Below are 20407 nucleotides of genomic sequence, written 5' to 3' on the forward strand. Positions count from 1 at the left end.
AAAGTCCGCTTTGCGTCGAGTGCAAACTAGGAATGATACTTGCGTCGTTGACAAAGTCAATTGCGCTGGGTGCAAGATCGGGCCCTAAAACTCCCACATGGGTGTGTGGCAGTGACACGAGGGTCAGGAGCAGGTGAGGATTCTCTGCGGAGGTATGCAGCCGCAGAGCAGAGAGAGGACTGCACCGCCTCCTTTTCACATCCTGCATTCCCTGTATCGACCCCACGATTCGGTATCGGCATCGAATATTTTCCGGCGATACACAACCCTCCCCCCCACGGCTCACTGCCGCTCGGTTGCCATGGCAGTGCTGTCACGCTCCAGAGCGATATGGATTTTTTGCAATAAGCCTCTCAGTCCCTCACTTACACACTCAAAGCATGAATGCCGACACACATGCTGTACACGCGCACACACACACACACACACAAGCACGCACACTTAACACACACATGCGTGAGTCTTGTTATAACCTATGATATAGGAGCACAGTTCATGCAGCTACAGTACAGTACACCCGCTGCCTAACACTGTCTCCTTTCTCCTCCCTGACACAACCATAATGGCTTGATCATGCGCTCATGATCTAAACATTCCCGTAATTATCTCCTTGACAAGGAGAGGAGCCTTGAACGTCTCTCAGAGGGGCCTTGAACATCCCTCAGGCTGGCCTGCCCCTCCCCCAGAAGCAGAGGATATCTGCTGCCTCAGCATATTTTCTTCACTGCCGATTGCAGCCAATTAAAAGCCTGATTAGCGACTCACGTATATCCATCAGGTCGTGGAGGAAGGAGGCGCAGGAGGTTTGATGCGGCCACAACACAGGCAAGACCGAAGATCAAACGTGGCCTTCAAAGAACAGTCAACCAGCCAGCCAGCCATCTATCCATCCATAAATCTATCCAGCCATCCATCCAGTCATCCAGGTCATCAATCCGGTCAATCAGTCAGCCATCCATCCAGCCGGAGTCAGTCAGCCAGTTATCCATCCATCCAGCCAGCCATCCATACAGCCATGCATTACTGTGTGTATTTAATGTAGAAAACATGAAACACAAAGGAAATATAATTCAGTGCTCACATGACATTTACACGTTCTGGAACTTAGACAGCATGGGCTACCAACAGGAAAACAAACATCTCTGACTAACGTTCAAACACATGCTGTCCGTGTGTGCAGGAACTGTGTCTGTGTGAGTGAGTGAGAGTGTGTGTGGGCATTTGTGTGTGTGTGAGAGATTTTGACAGATGATAGGGCTGGGGCCGTATCAAACCCCACAGCAGGGAGGGGTCAGGAGGTCACCGTGCGTCAGACCTGCCCTGACGCCAACAGAGAGCTGGCCACTCAGACGGATGGAGGCATGGAGAGATGGAGAGGTGGAGGAAGTGAAAGCACGATGGACACAAAATCGTTATTGAGGCAGATTGAAAACCGAAAATGGACGTCTGACCAGAAGGGGTGTGTGTGCATGTATATGTGTGTATTGTGTGTGTGTATTGTGTGTGTATTTGTATTGTGTGTGTGTTTGTATTGTGTGTATTGTGTCTGCTTCCACTCTCCTGATGTGCAATGTTTGTTTACCTTCTCCTTTGTGTGAACATCTCTGGCTGACTGAGCCATCACGTCAACAGATGACACAGTCACAGTGCACACACACACACACACACTACACCATGTCACACATACATGCATTCAAATCTTTGTCACGCCTCAGGAATTCTCTCTTCAAACAGAGCCTTCTCGAAGTAAGAGAGCCAGCACTGTTGATATCAGCCTTAAGAACACACCTTACACTGTAAAACCATCCTATCGCACAGGAAGCAGAAAGGTTTAAACAGGAAGCAGGTCACTGTCTTCTTTGTGGGTTCCTGTGTGAATTGCCTTCTCTACACTCAAGTCTGTCATAACATCACTATTTACTCCAGTGTGGAGGCCTAAGCCAATAGAGACAAACACAATTCCTGTTAACAGATTAAACAGTCAGTTTTGACACTGGCTTAATCATCACAGCTATAATGATGGTGTGTGTTTGTGTGCGTGTGCCATGTGTGTGTGTGCAAACCAAGTAAAACAAAAAAGGGCAAATATGGCCACATGAGATTCTCTCTCTCTCTCCCATCCCTCCCTCTCTCCCTCTCTATTTCTCTCTCTCTCTAGCCCCTCCTCCCATTCTCTACTCTACAGTGGGTTATGTAATGCAAACGCACTTGTGATCCGTGAAAAAGAGGGAATCAGTTTTGCTCGGTTGATCCCAGAGGTCAGGAAAAAGAGAACGTGGAGAGGAGAGGAAAAGAAGGAAACACACCACATGTGGGAGGGAAAAAAGACAAGTAGAAGAGGGTGATGTCTTATCTTCTCATCTTCTCCATCCTAGCACGGTGGTTGCGTCAGGGGCTAACACAATCCAACACGCCGAGTCCTGGCGTTGCAGAGACACATCCACATTTCTTTCTCCGCGAAGGCAGAGGAGAGAGGAATGAAGGGACCAAAAGAGAGGAGAGACAACACAGGGAGGCCAGACACAGATGTCAGCTCTGTCCAGTAATGAAGTCCACACACCGAGAAGGTAAATGTGTAGAAGGGAGAAGGAGAGAGAGAGGGAAGAGAGAGAAGAAAAAGAGGGAGGGACGAGAGAGAGCAGGGGGGAGAGAGAAGTGAGCAGAGAGCAGACAGAGAGTGAGAGCAAAGAGAGAGAAAACGAGCAGAGAGAGAAAGAGAGCACAGAGAGAGCACAGAAAGAGAGAGAGAGATCAGGGAAAGCCAAAGAGAGAGAGAGGGGAATAGAGAGACCAGAGGGCGACAGAGAGGAGAGGAATCAAAGTGTACTTTGCAGCAGGACTTTGAGGGGATAATTAGAGAGTGTGACTGCAGAATAAGTTCCAGCCATAAGCCCCAGAGTATAGGGATTAGGTAGGAGAACCTAACCCATTCTGCCTTCCCCTCTCTCTCCTTCAATCACCCTGTCTTCCACTCGCACCAGAAACCTCCCTCCTTCAACCCCTCTCCGTCCAAACTAACTCTCCTCCACGACCAAAGTCCAAACTCACTGCCTCAATCGTGTCAGTATTTTCTCAGTCCCTCAAGAGGGTCCTTCTATGTCGCTGCTAAATTTAGCGCAAGCTAACTCTGCAGAAGCACATACAGTACTGTTCCTCCCTGCTGTAATCCCTCAGTCATAGAGCAGCCCCAAGGCTAGGCTGTCTTGCACAACGCTCTGTTGGACGCTCTTCAGCTCCGTAGGAAGATGGAGGGAAAAAAAGAGGAGAAAACCGAAAGCTAGAGGGAAATCATGTGGTCACAAGTCAATGAACACAATCTGGAACTTTCCATGAACGCCACAACTAGAACGGCATGTGACCTTTAGCCAGAATGCTAATACAGCCATATGCCAGGGAGCAGGTGTGCACAGCTAGCATAACAAGGCTAAGGCTAGCACTATGTAGCAAGGCTAAGGCTAGCACTACGTAGCAAGACTAACCAACACTAGCGCTACAGGCTAAAGTTCACACATAAGGCTAGCATTACAGGCTAAAGTGACTCACACCAGGGTTGTCAACCGTTCTGTAAAATACAGAATAGTCCCATAAAGTACGGAATAATCCAGAAAAACAAATATGTGTTTGTATTGAACTGACAATTTTTTCCGTGTTTTTGAGAATCAACACTAGGGCACATAGTAACATAAGACAGCTAAGGCTTGCACTACGAGCTAGCGCTACAGTTTAAAGTGCATGGCTAAGGCTAGCGCTACAGGCTTGCACTACAGGCTAAAGTGGAGCACAATGCTAACTGGAGCACAGCCCTGGTGGGATGCCACTGTGTTAGCCCGGATGTGAGTAATAAGCCAAGGTGCTCCGTATTCACATTACAGATGTGTGGCTGGACACGGCTGGCTGACGCACAGAGTCTTACCCCTGGGGGCTAACCCGCCTCTCCAACTACTCACCATCACCCTCCTCCCCTCCCTCCTTCCCACCCGCCCTCCCCTCCCTCCTCTCTCACTCACTCTAACATCCTCCTTCCTCTCTCTCCCTCTCTCCGTCTTTCCTGCTGCCATCATCCTTTCCTCCAATCCCTCGGCCTATGTCATCATCCTTCTCCCCCTCACTCTGCCATCCTCCTGCCATTATCCTCTCCTCCAATCCCCAGGCCTATGTCATCATCCCTCTCTCCCTCCCTCCACCATTCTCTCTCCCTCCCCTTGGTCTTTGTCCCCCCCCTCTCTCTCTGCCGTACTCCTCTTCTTGTCTTTTCTCCTCACTCTTTCTAAACCACTTGCCAGATAGCAAATATAAAAAGACATTCAACTGCATTCTCTAGAATGTGAGACAGTGAAGGCCTGTGTTTAAGCTTAACAGAACCAACATGTAATTACGAGACTCTCTGATGTGTGTGTGTGTTTGTGTCTGCATGTGGTGTGTCTGTCTCTGATGTGTGTGTTTCATGTTTCCCATTCCTACATGTCCGACTATTCTAACTGTAGCCGGAGGCTTACAAACACACACACAGAGACAGACACACACGCACACATAGACACAGAGACCGACACGTACAAACACATACACTCAGACACCTCAACACACACTTATATAAACACACTTACTAACCCACATCAGATTACACATACTGAATGAATAATGAAACAAAGCCCTACATTACTATGCACAAGCCATCCACATGGCCCAACCTCCTGGTAAAATGTCAGGTCAAACTGTCCAATCAGCTCTCATTAAGTTGAACCCCAGTGTAGTCTGTGTCACAGTAGATTCAAGCACATCCTCAGAACCAGGACACACAGACACACACACACATCAGAGACAGACACACACACTTAGATTAACTAACCCCTCATCCTCCACCGTGTGTGTGCTTTAAGGGCCTTATGTAAGATTATGCGTAACACTTTACATTAATTCAGTTATGTTGTGTGACACAGCAGCCCAATCCTGGCTCTGCCTCCACTTTCTTGTCGGCCCACTCCCCCGCTGATCCTCTGTGTGATGGAGAGGGGGCCTGGCCTTTGCTAGCACATGTATCCTCCTCTCTCTCTCTCACACACACACACACACACACACAGGTATCAGCTGTACGCATATTACTACATTGACCATCAGCAGAATGATACAACAGCGCTTCACACAGCATAAGGATAGAAGGAAGATAGGAGAGAAGGGAGGAGAGGAGTACCTTTGTTTCTGCCTAGAGAGGTGGAGGAGAGGTCCAGAGAGAGGAGGGTGGGGGATGACGTCCCCCGTTGAGCGAGGCAGGAGGGAAGGAAGAAAGAGAGAAGAAGGGATGAACCAGTGTTTTCTGCAAGTTACTGCAGGCAAACCAAAGGACGCGTCCGTGCAAAAGCGGTGCTGCTTGAGCAAACAGATTGGGTTCCCTGGTGAAGGAGCGGGAACACCCATGGCCTTTAAACACACACACAGACATACGCAGACCCCTACAAACGCACACATACACGCACATGCACACCCACACACACACCTATGCGCACACAGACACATCACACACACACACACAGGCTTGCATGAGGCACACTTGCACACACGACATGGCCACACATGGCGTGCCGTGGAGATGAGCAGGAGGGTCTTCCTGTGATGCGAAGAGCAGGGGCACTGACCCTGGTTAAACCCTAGAGGCTGCTCACACTGTGTGTATGTATGTAAGTATATATGTACTGCTTGCGTGTGTTTGTATGCATGTATGTGTGTGTGTAGGTGAGTAAGCATGTGTATGTCTGTGCATGAGGTGAAGTGAGACATGTAGGAAGTGGTGCTGTGTTTGTGCACAGGGGTAAGCCAGGGCCTGTCGCATGCAAACAGATCACCCTGGATCACCCTGAACAGCTCCCTGTTTACCTCCCCCCCTGCCTCACCTGTATCACACTGCCAACCCATTGTTCACCCAACCCCCCCCCCCCGCCATGTCACTGCCTCCCCCAGCGTCTGCCTCTCTCCCCTCTTTCCCCCCCTCTCCTGCTCTGCTCCCTCCTTCTCTTTAAGTCCTCCACACTCCTCTCCTCCTCCTGACCTCTCCTCCCCCCTCCCCCTCTACTCCTTTGCTCTGCTCTCCCCCTTCCTCTCTCTCCATCTATCCATCTCTCCTCTGTCCCCGTTCCTCTCCTCTTCCATCTCCCCCTTCCTCTCATTCTCCTCTTCTTGTCTTCCTCCTTTCCTCTCTTTCTATCTCTCCCCCTTCCTTTCTCCTCTTTCCCTCCTCCTCCCCCTCCTCTCTTCCCCTCTTTCCTCCTCCTCTGCTCAAGCACAGCCTGTCTCTCCCTGTTAGCTCCAGCAGTGATCCAGCGATAGTTATGCAACACAGAGAAACCTGGAGAGGGTGAGAACATGCCATGCAAGCCCTGGACCCTGTCATGACACACACACAGCGTCACACACAGGTAGAGAGAGAGAGAGAGAGAGAGAGAGAGAGAGAGAGAGAGAGAGAGAGAGAGAGAGAGAGAGAGAGAGAGAGAGAGAGAGAGTGAGAGAGAGAGAGAGGGCACTGAGAATCACACACAGAGGGCCAAATCCATGCCGGGCAGACGGAAAAGAGAAAGGAGGAGAAGAAAAAGAGGGCGTACCTTGCTCAGCCTTCAGATGTGCCAACCCTTGAGATGGAGAAAAAGAAAGATGGAGAGATAGAAGATTCAGATCACCAACACACCAATACAGCTGTATTGTGATTGTGCATGCTTCACCAGTAGGTAAACCATGGTTGTCACACCCTTGACAAAGCTTCCCAGATAGCACAGGAAAGCTTTCTGAGAGAAATGGCTTAGAAGTCAGATACCAAGACAGATAAACATAATCTACCATAACAATTATCACATATTGTATTACATAATACACTTAGACATCATTTATAATATCACTACATCTAGCTGACAGTTTTTGAATTACGAGTGTTACAAATATATAAATAAATAACAAATCTACCTTAATATTAATAAAAATAAAATATATGTTTTAATAGTATTTTCATCTTTGTCCTGGTCTGCTCAGAACTCACCTGGTTTCCTCTGGATTACCGCTGAGGAAGAGGAGGAAGAGGAGGAGGGGAGGAAGGCAGAGAGATGGCCGACATTAGCAAACACACTGGCTTCTTTTGCATGGGAGCTATCATGCAAACAATCAACACACAATTAAGCAGTTCCTGTCATGTAAGGGCCAATAGGTGTCCCTGTACATGCCTGTTTAAAACTCCTGTGGAGAGAAAGTCAAACTCATCTGTCCCCTGGTTTCAGAGAAGCAGATTGTTATTGTTATCAAACAACTCTTTCACATAATGAATATTGTTAGAGACATAATATTCTGCATCATCATATGCCACAAAGTTCCTCACATACACCTAGATGCATAAATCCAAGCTGTTTTTTGGACAGCGCCAGTGAGAGGCCTCTGTGGATTTATGAGGTTGTGAGGTTTGTGGATCTCTGGACGCCACCCCCCAACCCCCCCGGTCCCCCCTTCATTTCAATGCCGACCCAAATCCACACTCTGGGTCCTGATTGTTTTAGAGGGAATGCACACTGTTTACTCATAGTAAAGCTCAATTTGGTATCTTCCCGGAAATAAAATAGCTGGTTTACAGCCCTTGAAGCACCCTTAGGGTCACCCCTGGAGGCACAGACACGTCTCCAGCAACCATTTGCTCTCCGTTTTGGCGGCAGTTTGAACAAAGAACATACCTTAATTACAGCTTTTGAGGAAAGTTCTTCAGACTTCTGTAACCCTTATTGATAAGTTACTCTATGTGTGGTGTATTTATTGGGACTAGATTGAACAGAAGTCTAAGTTCGGCTATGGAGTCTAGCATAGACAATAATACCCAGAATCACAGCACACCAATAAATTCATTTTATTACTTAGAAGATCGAAATGAGATGAAAAGTAAAAATATACTCAAGTATCGACTATCAGTTTCTTATTAACCGTTTAGTTTTATATAATAATTATTAAACCATTTGTTATTATCCATTTACTATTTATTAATATTATTATGTGTTACTATTTATTTATTTACTGCTTATTATTATTATCTATTAACGACTTTGAATTATCTATTACTCTCTTATTGTATTTATCTATTGACTCAACTTACTTAGAAATATTACTCTTAATTGTTACCTTTTCAAATAATCCCTTTTAAATGTTACCTTTTCAAATGTTACCTTTTCAAATAATCCCTTTTAAATGATACCCTTTTCAAATAATCCTTTTTAAATGTTACCCTTTTCAAATAATCCCTTTTAAATGTTACCCTTTTCAAATAATCCCTTTTAAATGTTACCCTTTTCAAATAATCCCTTTTAAATGTTACCCGGGTAACCAAAGAAAATACATATATTTCAAATATCTAAATAACAATGTAGCTAACACACAAATCCTCGTGACAATCTTTGATACCTAGGACTGGTATATGTACACCCTACCACACTGCAGAGTGGACTGGTGTGTGTAGTACAAAGTCTCAGTCTTCTGCAAGCAATTCTCTGTAGGTCTTCTCCGTTGGGTTGTAGCTCGCCATCGAATATCGCATCCAATCCAGGATCAACTCGAACAAGGTCAGAACTTATGTTCAAGCTCTTATTTACAATGAATATAAACAAAACAATAATCTATTCTAAATCTGATATATACACTTAGTACCAACTGGCCACATCGATACCAAATATATATGACCTCATGCTCTGCCTCGTGCGACAGTAGCTATGTAGCATAACTATGGCGACCTAGCCACCTGCGCTACCACTTAACAAAACAGTTCCCAAATTCAAATGAAACATCTCACAAATATAATACATATCTTAACATCTCACAAATATAATACATATCTTAGCAAAACATTGTTCGAGTGACATACATAGCATAGCCAAGTTATCACTTACAATACTAGCAACGGCATTTCTTACCAATGCGGTACAAAATCTCGACTGCAGAATCCCCACAACTCGCAATCTTCAATTCGTTAGAACCCGACAATATGAAGCTTATTCTTTAACTGTTTGAATGTTTTTTCTAAATTAATCTCTGTTCGTCAGCGTGGCTGCTCTCATCCTCGTCTTGGTATGAAAGAAAGAAGAACGAGCACACGCGAGTTTTATTAGGCACCTGTCTGATTGGTTGTTGAATTGGGGTTTCTGATTAGCTCTACTAACTTAGGTTAACCAATTGGAAAATAATATATGAAATAAGTATTTTTAAACAAAATCAAACCATCACTCAACTGTACCAAGATGTCCAGAACAATATTTGAACAATCTTATGAACCAGCCAGAGACCAGATCACACCTTTGGTAGGTGTGAAGGAAGGAGGGGGGAGTTGAGAACCCAGCTTCCCCCATTCAACGTCTAACCCCAGACAGGTCCTCCCTCGAACTCTGAACTGTATAAAACTCTAAGATGACCATCAATCTCAGACTCCAGCAAAACCAACCATGGCATGAACGCCATCAGGGTTGGCGTTCCAAAGGACGTCGCCAAGCTTCTCCTGAGATTTAACTTTATAGTGAACGTGTCACTATCTGGACGTTTCAACAGAAGAACCAAAAACGCAATTCTAATTGAGACTTGACTGAGATCCCGCAGACTCAGTCACGTGACCTTGCAGCGCAGCCGCGCTTTGACTTCAGATTCTTCCAATGGACCTTTGGCGCGAACCGCCCTCAACCTCATTGATCAACCTCTGATCAAACGTAACTATGGCTAACGCTCTTTCCTTCCCGACGTGGCATTGGCTCTGTTAATGATTTGTAAGGATGTAATCATTGACTGTACAATCTCTGTCTTTAGTTCAGTTAAACCATTTCATTCTGTTCATTGAAACCAATCTCTCATATCAAACCCATAATCTAACTTGAATAAATTAATTGTAAAGATATTTTGATGTGCGTGTTCACTGATGTTATGATTGGCTCTACACTTAGAACAAATTCATTCCTAAAGATGAGACTAATTACTACATATTAAACATAGGATCCCTTAATGTCCTAAAACCAATATTAGGGTGGTGCCCCGAGACTTTATTGTAGATTAAGTATTTATATCCTAACACGAGCAAACCCCGCTACAATCTACACCAGTCACGCGTCTTAGCTGCTAGCGTCAGCATAGCAATGATAAGCTACAGTATCCCCACAGACACCAAGCCTCCTTCCCCTTCCTGGGCTGGCGCTGGGTGGTAGTTAAACACACTTTTCATTCCAGTGCCTGGAGAGCAACTCGCAGGGAATTAAACTGATCATAACTGAAGTGGACTGTGTTAAGACGTTTAAAGTGCTGGGTAATACGCAATATAATTTATTAATTTGACTCAAAGCAATTAACTGCAGAGCTGTGGTCTCGGACCGGGCCTGGCTGGTCTGGAGGCAAAGGATTCATCTGGACTGATAGTGGCCCAGCCTTTCCCTGTTACATGGATTTCCCGCTTCTGGCAAGTGGTCATATCGCTACGCTAATATGCGGGCGTTCAAAATGGCCACCCTGTAATTCCAGACTGAGCTGAAGGAGTGTGTTACTGTAATAGTCTGCTGGATGGGAGCCAAGCAGAGGAGATGTACTGTACTTCTGTACTGTAACAAGACGGCTGGATAGACTCGAGAGAGAGACCACAAAGCCTCTCTCCAGGCAAAGGGATATTTCTGCAACCGGTTTGTATTTTGTGTGCCCTTGTGTATGTGTGCATATTTGGCTGTGTGTATCTGCATGTGTGTTTAGATCTGTGTGAGTGTGCAGCAGGCATGTTTGTGTGTGGGCATTCATGTGTGTGTGTTAGCTTGTGTGTGTGTGTGTGTGTGTGTGTGTGTGTGTGTGTGTGTGTGTGTGTGTGTGTGTGTGTGTGTGTGACTAGATGGTGCATGCAGATAAAGCCTGTACCCTCATGTGGAAGAGAGCAGAACAAGACAGTGGTCTGAGGAGGACATGTGGTGTGATTGTAATCCCTGCTCTATTTTACCAGCCGCCCCCTGCTCCAGTCCAAACAGCATTTCCCGACGCGGGACTAGACACAAATGCCCTCTGCGTTAGAATCCGGCAAGTCCCGCGCTTTCCTTTTTTTCCCTGACCTACTTTTATAGTAAGATTATTGTAACTGTCATTTTTCCATGTATGTTTATTAATCCCACAGCTAAGCCTTGAGGCATCGTTTCAGCACTTGTTAAACAGTTTGCTTGCCCCAGCCTTCAATTACTAGTGTTTTATTGGGAGATGACGTGCAGTTTTTATAGAAAAACGCGCCATCAACTTCTCATTACAAATGGTGGACGTCGGTTTGTGAGTTGGATCATACATTGATATTCATGAAACAATCATTTGTCTTTATAGCCGCTAATAGCCTTAACCTTATAGGCTAGGCTACGTAGCCTATCTAATCTTAATTTTAATTTTTTAACCCTGGGGTTTGGAAAGATTTACAATGTCCGATTAGGGTGGAAGGGGGCACGAAAACAATCTAAATTGTTCTATTTTAAGAATGAAGAGTTATGACGACCAAAGTCCAATCGTGCCCATCTTCAAAATGACTCGATACTTGAATCGATCGTTTCACCTCGAGTAGCAACCATGAAGCCTAACGCATATGGCATTATTACGCTCCACTGTAGGCCTACTGTGTCGGAGTCGAGCTGTGTGAGAACAAACTGCGTGATCTGAGCTCTCCTCCCCGACACACTTAGCCGCTGATACGCCGTGATCCACATGGGCGGACAGATTGAACATGTGTTTTAAAGCCAACTGTTTATTGTTTTAATCTGCTGGGTGGTTTAGGATCGAGGCTGCAGCAGTTACAGCGGGCTACTGTAGCACTGAGGATGGGGCGATTATGACGTAGGTGGAAGTGGATGTTAGCCGGAAATAAAGCTGACATAGTCAACGGGAGCTAGCGTAGGTATGCCGTCCCTTTACAAGCCCTAGCCCTAGTCTCCTGTGGCCGTGTCACACAAGAACCGAGATCTTAAATCCAGCCCCCATCCCAAGCCTCCAGAACCATCACTAGCCCCATCCCTAGTCTTAGCCCTCGCCCCTTCCCTAGCCTCAACCACAGCCCTCAAGCCTCAGCCAGGGCCCAGACTAAATGCTTCTGAGGCCCAGTCAGCCATCTGTCAGCTGAAAGAGGCTCGAGGGTCTTGGATGTGAGAGGAAGGCTTTGGCCATGTATCCAGCCACATACTCACCCTCACAGGTCTGACAGATTGCTCTATTTACTCATTAAGGCAAGCAACAAACACACACAGAAGCAACAACTCTCACAGAGCCAGTTAAAACAGTTGCTCCTCTAATCTGCTAAAGAGCGTGTGTGTGTGTCCACATGTGTATGTCCAAGTGTGTGCGCGCGTGACCGACCAAGTTTGTACATACGTGTGAGTGTCTGAGCATGTGTGTGACTGAGGGCGTGTGTGCGACCGAGTTTGTACATGTGTGTGTGTCTGAGCCTGTGTGTGTGAACGCGACATTAAACCTGCAGCTGCAGGAGAACAACGGCGTGCCTGATAAACAGCAGCAGCAGAAGCACTACAGCGGTCGTAACACGACAATACGACTCCCCAAGTCAGAGCCGTCAGTTTGAATTTACGTTTGTATCTATCCCGGCGTTTCCTGGGCAAATTTGCCATTTCTAGTCTCATTATCCTCCTAATTATTGTGACTCGTCTCCATGGCGCAATCAACAATCAGCCACATCAATTAATAGCAGGTAGAGAGAGAAGGGAGATGGGATGGGAGAGAGATGGAGAGAGATAAATGCATCAATTGGAGACCGACGTCTCTCTTTTCCTCATTTTTTCTCTCTTAATCTATCTCCACCTCTCTCTTTCCCTCTTTTATGACCCCAGCCTACAGCCAGGAAGGCCCAGTGTGGAAAAACTGAAGGAACAGACCCTCTCTCACTCTTTCCCTCTCTCTCTCACTCTTTTCCTCTCTCTCTCACTCTTTCCCTCTCTCTCTCTCTTTCCCTTTGTCACTCTTTCCCTCTCTCTCTCTGTCTCTCTCTCCCTCTCTTTATCTCCTTGCCACCCGTTGCTGTGGTGTCTCTGGTCTAGTGGCAGCATTCATTCTCTCCATCACCAGGGATGCTCAGCGAATCAGAAGCTGCACCCCGAGGCATCAAAACGACCCTCTACTTAACTGTCAGGGCAAATCACAAGAGGACCTTTTAAATCTGGGTTGTTTGAGCAGAGGGGTGTCAGGGAACCCCTGTGAGCCTGCCAGCAGCTCTCAGAAGACTGTCGCTGTTTCCTCCTCGTTCCTTTGTTGGCCGAGACGAGAGGAGCCGGGACATGGAGGCGGGGGCGGTCTGGGTCAGACAGTAGGTCTGACTGCACTGTTCTGGACAAGGCTACAGGGCTGAGGCTGGGACCTTGGGTTCTGCAAACGATCGATTTTTAGAACTGGCTTTCCTAAGATTCAAGCTATCCTGACAGTGTAAAATAAGATTTGAGCTAAATGTAACCGATCATCAATCCTACATTGAGTATCAAAAAAAAAAGAGGCAAAGAGATCAAATAAAATAAATAGAAGCGCAAGAAATGTACTTAAAACATGAGTCATTATCCATGAGCCCAGATGTGAGCATTCAGTGTGCATTCCCCTCTCTGATTCAAAATGGAGTCATCCTTCAGCCATGTCTGTGACATAGCCAGGCAAGAAGTGGGTCAGCAGGGAAGGCATTTCACTGGGGGTCTAAATCACACACTCCCCTCACCCTGTAGAGCCCAGAGAGACAGTTGTGTCAGTGGATTTGTACAGTAGTGACCATGAATTTTTACTTCTTTTGAATTCTACAGTTATGAATTATAAGTTATTACTGGTATAGGAGAACAGGTAGCCGACAAGCTATTAGTCATTACAGATTGGTTAACAGTGGGAAGTGAAGATAACATGAGTGTTGGTTTTAACCATCTATTGGATTTTAGTAAAGATTTCATCAGAGCGCTGCATCTGAAAAAGGTAACCTTGTCAGAAAAGGGAGAGTAGAAAGATGGAGGTGTTTTTTGAACAAACCAACATGTACCTTTAGATCTCTGAATCACTTTCAGGAGCTGAATATAAGAAAAAACATTAAAAACGGAATATTGTAATATGACATTCATTAGGCATCTTTGTACCATTTTCTTGTGAAAAGAAATAAACAAGAAAATGAAATACATATCTCAGACTCATTACCAATAATTAAAGGGTAAACATTAAAGACTTTCTGTGAACTCTGCAATAACCACCTTCACAGCAAAGTACAGGTCAAATATTCCATTACAGCTATACCCAAACTAGTAAAAAATATGCATGAGACTAGATTCTAGCTAACAAAATGCACATGCACAGGCTCCTTGAGATAAAGACTGGGTTATCCTGTAGCCTGAGAAACCAGAGCATGTGTACAAGACTACAGGAAATGGTGGTCAGGTTTTTGACATGGTTAAGTCACTGAACCACCTCCTTTACACATTATTTCCTGGACTTTCTAAACTCGCATTCCTCATGAGGTTAGACCTGCACTTCGGAGAAAAGAGCAACACTTGTGTGAGTTAGATATTATGAATTCTCAGAGAAGCTGAATCTGTTTGGCAGCAGGTGAATTAAATCATTAACTATGACTGAAACAAGAGAAACGTTTCTCCTTAATCCATAATGCAAGCACCCGAGTGCAGGAAATTGTGTTTCTCCTTTTCAAGAAACGTGTTTAATGTACGAACAATGGACCACACACCCAAACCTACAGAGCTATTTCATGGTGAGATTTAAATGCTGGACCACAAAGTTCCAGTCATGCTGTGCGCTCCTTGGACAGAGTTAGGGATGTTAAATGTCACCCTACCTTCTGTGCAGTATCGACCTGCATATCCGGTTTTGGAACAATCGCAGAACGGTTCTCCATCCGCCAGCGAACAGCTGCCTCCGTTCTCGCAGGGGTTCTCCGTGCACAGACCCATCATCTCCAGACGGACCTTCTGACTGTCGACGAGCGTCGGAACCTTGTTGCCGTAAACCAGATCGGTGATAACTCCCCTGAACGGAGGCAGATCCCTGATAGAGGGCAGCGTGATGGCAGAGGAGCGGATGTCCCCAGGAAGGCCTCCGAGGAACAGGTCGCTGACGATCTTCATGAACTGCCGCTGAGGCCGCACCTCATCTGCCTTCGTCTGCCCGTCCAGCGCCAACACAGTTCGCAAGTTGTGCCGGCTGACAGTGGCGAAGTGCCAGCGACTGTCGTTCACCATCTTGTCGGAAGTGACCGTGGTCTCGGCGCAGTCCACGCTGAAGCGCAGCTGCAGCTTGCCCTCGGTCACTGTCATGAGCAGGAAGTCGCAGTAGCCACCGTCGTCAAAGTAGAGAACCAGGGCGTCACTTGCGTCGGTTTTGAACTGAAAGGTGAGGTCACTTCTGGTGCTGGCGTCCCAGCGAAGGTACCGGGCCCACTGGCCCTCTGAGCCGGGGAACTCCAGACCCCTGGATGCCCCAAGTAGGAGACCAAGCACAAGCAGCACACGCTGGGGAACTTTAGTGGGATTCATGGTAGAAAAACGGCAGTTAGGGGTCAGTGGTGAGATATCTTCAGAGGGACGATATCATCAGGTTTATGACAATACTTAAAGACTCAGCTCAGGTATATTCCACAAATGTGATTTTGTAGTCTGGACCAAAGCATAGTATCGTTTTGAGAGCAATATAAATTGTATGTTTGCTCAAGTTGATGAGACGGGTACTATTTAGAGACATACGACAAACAAATGCTGATTTTCCACTCAAAGTCTGTGCATTGAGCTGTGAAGAAATATCCTAATTTCCCGCAAATGAGGATTGGCTGAAACTTTTAGCCAAAGCGATCCTTGTTGTGTTCTGTCAGTGATTGCGAGGACCCTTGGAAGTGTTTCCTTTGAAGCGACTTCCTGGTGTGCAGCTCACAGCCTCCATCTTGCCTGCAGGTTCAAGTCCACGTCCCATGGTGTCTGCTCATCCAACCGCAGCCTCGCAGATGGTGAATCTGCAACCAACACAAACACCATCGTTACCATCTTACAGAAACTCCCATCTCTACTTCTCTGAGTACCCAAACTTGCTGGAGAGAGCAGATTGACTTTGAAACATGCACAGCATGTGGCCGCTAAAGTGCAATCGCCGAACCCAAGTCAATAATTAAGCCTAGTGCACCATCATGACAATTGCTTTTAACAGCCTACAAAAACAAATTCATAGTTTTAAATATTTATGTTCCACAATCACGAGAGATTATAGGTAAATGCAGTTTAATCACTCATTGAGGTCATTAAATGGCGTTTACGAGCACTTTAATACTTCTGGCCATGTCTCCCCAACAACCCTTTTTATTTGAACAACAACTGGTGTTTATCATAGACATTTCCCTCGCCTTACTCTGAAGACAGCCAAGGCACAGAGATAAAAATGATTGTGACATGTCACATGAATCCATGAATAGCAAAGGAGCAATCAATAGTTAGATAATCATTTCCTGTTTTGTGGTAAGTGAGATCCATTGAGGTGAGGCTGAACAGGTGTTTACCTCCCCATCCTCTCCTCCTCTCTCCCCTGGGTCTGCTGCTCCCTGATAAATATGACTAATTATCTGGAGCCACATTCCCCCTTAATTTGCATTTCTTTGGGGTATTAAAATCATAAACAGCTATTCATAAAAATGTTAGGATGCTCCCCCACTTCACAGAAACCCATAATTGTCAAAATCTATGTTTAGGAAAGCGTTTTGAGCACACACAAACAATACCATGGAATATTGCTTTGCTCTTTTTTAGACACTGCATCCACCAGTCACGACTCAAAAGCATTCAGTTATTTTTTAATAATAGCCTTACAGAGCCTGTGGATGATTCATAGCTAGAATCGTACATGTGTATGTACTCTTCTAGACCTATGCCCTCTCGGTTGTTCTGGCAATGTGCTCTTCCCCAGACAAAAGCCATCGTCCAATCATGGTGACACCAGACCACAGTGCAACACAATAGGCTCTTTACCCACCTGCCCTGAATAGTTAATTTATCTGCAGCAGGCTGCTATTGAGTTCTAGAAACCGATACCTATGCTAATACAGTGTGTGGGAGTGTGGTGTGTATTCTCTCTGACAACACTGAGATGTTGCCGTGTGTGTGTATTCTCTTTGACAATGCCAAGATGTTGTTGTGCGTGTTGTTAAGGTAAGTCCAAGAGTGAGCTGACCCCATACACAGCTGTGGCTGGATCCACCAAGGTAAGGCATGTTGTACTCGATAAGCCATCTTACCTGCATCGTCCTCATTGCCCTGGTGTTAATAAGCCAGGGGTGGTGGGCCCATGAAACCCAAGACTGCTGTCTATGAAAATGGCCTACTCACTCTCTTCAATTAAGATGAGTTATTGTGTACACAGAGCCTGTGCTGGTATCAGGTGTCTCTCGCTGCAAATAAAACAATGTGTTGGCTTTTCACCGACAAGCTGATGTGAGATTCATATCCCGTTGTTGCATATTTAATTTATATTTAAGGACGTCTAAAAATGAACATGAATATAGCATTTCAGCGGCATGTGTTTAATTATTTAGCGCCACGGGCTATGAGATGACCACACGATACTATAGACACTGACTGGACATAAATGATGCATCTGTCTTGGTGTTGCGGATTTATTGGCACATTGTCGACATCGGCTCATGCTGAACTCCTTCTTACCGCCTCCTGCTGGGTCGCCTGTCTGTCACAATTTGTACTTGAGGGGACGATTCAATTTGACAATCATCAATCATCATCCCAGACCGACTTTGACACGCATCTGAGCTCAACACCGCAGAACAGGCCTACACCAAACACGTTGGATCCACGTTCAAAATGTCATCCGATGGGACAACCCTACTCACGAACCAGCTTGTGTAGGCCTAGCCTATATGTCGTTCTACATTAAATGTACATCGCCATGATGTGAGCGGTTTCCCATTTTTAGAGGGAAACAACCATTCTGAAATATCATATTAGCCTATATTTAAAGTCCCCGAATGATGATGACAGTTCAGCGTTTAGCTTTTTTACCTCGTGACATGAATATGCCAAATCCAGTCAACTCGAAAGAAGCAGTCTAGTCTCAGTTATCTCTGCCGAATGGGTGGATATATAATATCAACATTTTTGTTGTTATATAAAGTAAGGTCATTTGTGACATTTAACATGTGACATTTTATGCATCCTCTGAATCCACAAGGCTTGAGGAACAATGTTTTAAACTAACCTACTAATGGTAGACTATATGCTCACTAGCCTTCAGCATAGTTTACAGCAATTTAGCTGTCCCTCAGTTCCACGCACGGTGGCGGTGAGGACGACGGAGACCGTGCCTTCGGGATTCATTCGGTCTTGTAATGCTGTCTATTGCATGCTTATGGAGGGAGGTTGGTACTATGTCGAAGCGTGTTGCGTTTCGGTCGTGTAATTTCCCCTTGAATTAAGGGTTGTTGAGGGATGCTATTTCTCGTTTGAATGCCCGCTACCAAATGCGAATAGCGCAATTTCACAGACGCTCAATGAACTGAAACTTTCTCGTGCATGCTTTCACATCCTCTACATCATATTGAAAACGATTATGAAAAACACAACGCATGCCTATCTAGATAATTGCGTTTTATCCTCCTCTTTGATGCCATTTCTTAATATTGTCGGAGCCATTGATCTTCAAAAACCCAAATCCGACTCGACCAAACATCACAACATTTCAAACTAGCCATTTCGGGTTTCAGTAGGCTAATTTATCAAATAAGCTAAATTCGTTTCAATTGTTTGATTCATATTTTCTTGTTATGGATAGCCTATATAGGCTAGAAATTGTAATTGTTTCTGTAGAAAAGATTGAAGGAGGATAATAGACTTTCTTACCTTTCTTTTGCTAATGTCAATCCAGATAGAGTAATCTTGGGTAAAAAGGCTCGAACGTCGATGTTCTTGTTCTATCAGAAAGACGATTTATGTGTGGTGAGGGATGCTGGCTCTGAGGGGACGGAAAGGTTATTCGCGGAGAGGCGCGCTAGAGAACAGCAGTCCCGGGTCCCTGTCTCTGTGAACGCGCTCCACTAGTTCAGCGCAACTGACGGGCTGGCGCGGGATTCACACACAGGAGCCGCTTCAGTCCGCCCTCTAAAAAAAATTATACTACGCCATTTAAAGGCATAGGCTAGTCTAAGCCTAAATGAGGGAAAGTATGGCTCTCCTAAAAACACAAATTCATCTAAACGGAGCGGTGACGAAAAAGCTCACAGTGTACGTCCAGTTTGATTATTTTTTAATTAGCTAGTGGCGCGCACTCTCTCAAATGAGCGCAATGGGGTGTGTGTGTGGTGGGGGGTGGTAGTGAGGGGTATTCAGGATTAGTATTCTAAATAACTGCTGAAGGACATTGGAAAGTGAAAACGTGCCTTGTTCTGCGGTGTCACACAAGAAACGCAAAGATTTGAATTGCCAGGAGCTGGCAGAGTTGAATGTAAATGCAGTGGTATTGTCCAAGCTTGTGACTCTTAAGTCAACTGAAACAAAAATAAAAACTCGACCTGAAGAGGCGGGCGAAGCCAGGAATCATGTTTTTCAAGTTGATTTACGACACAACATGTGGGCTGTTGGCTAAGTTCAAGCCGATTGTTTTGGACGATATAGGGCGATAACCTAAATGTACACACAGAGAAAACAGAACATCCCCTTGAGAAGCAACAGAAATTTGCCTATCAATTTGCCTATCATTCGCATTGTCACGCGAGTGGGTGATAGCGCGCACACACAGGCTCACTGTCATGCACACGCACAGATCTATACCCATAGTGCATCCACTGAGTAGGCAGAAAGGCTGTGTCCTCTCCTCTCTGTCTCTCCCCCATTCTCTCTCTCTCTCTTTCTCTCTCTCTCTTTCTCTCTCTCTCTTTCTCTCTCTTTAGTCCTCTCTCCCTCCCTGATTGGCCAGTACCTCTACATGAGTGGAGATCCTTTCAGCTAAAGAAGCAGCAAATATGACTGTCCTCTGTCTATTCATAACAAGTGTAACAGGTGCTCGTCAGTGTCACTTCCTCCTGAAGAAGGGTTTGAACCAGGGTCCTTTGACTCACTTATGCGACAACCACTTGTCCGTAACACCACTTTAGCCAGTTAAGCAATCAAAAAGCAATTCAATGGCAGGGGTGGGTGGTGTTTACACTGAGGAGTGAGTTGAACCAATTCACTTCAGCTGCACAAACACAGGTGCATTTGGGCCTTCAAGGCAGTCTCCATCACTGTCTGCCATTGTTCCATGTCTGCCTAATGTATCTCCATTCAATAGAACTGTCCCAGTGCATGTACAGCAGATATCCGGTTTCGTTGTATGAGTGTGTTACGGAGAAAGTGTTTGTGTGTGTGTGTTTGTATGTGTGAGTAGGGTATGTAGGTGTGTGAGG

General features: G+C 45.6%; 1 protein-coding gene across 1 annotated transcript in view; it reads right to left on the reverse strand.

The window, feature by feature from the left end:
• Positions 1 to 19058, reverse strand: part of LOC134024473 (neurexin-3b-like) — a 186091-nt gene extending 167033 nt beyond the window's left edge. Inside the window, 4 exon segments of the mRNA XM_062466918.1 lie at positions 6591 to 6617; positions 7019 to 7039; positions 14816 to 15982; positions 18867 to 19058. Of these exon segments, the coding sequence (XP_062322902.1) occupies positions 6591 to 6617; positions 7019 to 7039; positions 14816 to 15512 (745 nt within the window). The 5' untranslated portion in view covers positions 15513 to 15982; positions 18867 to 19058.
• Positions 19059 to 20407: the final 1349 nt, after the last annotated feature.

Source organism: Osmerus eperlanus, chromosome 8 (assembly GCF_963692335.1).
Source record: "Osmerus eperlanus chromosome 8, fOsmEpe2.1, whole genome shotgun sequence".
NCBI lineage: Eukaryota > Metazoa > Chordata > Actinopteri > Osmeriformes > Osmeridae > Osmerus > Osmerus eperlanus.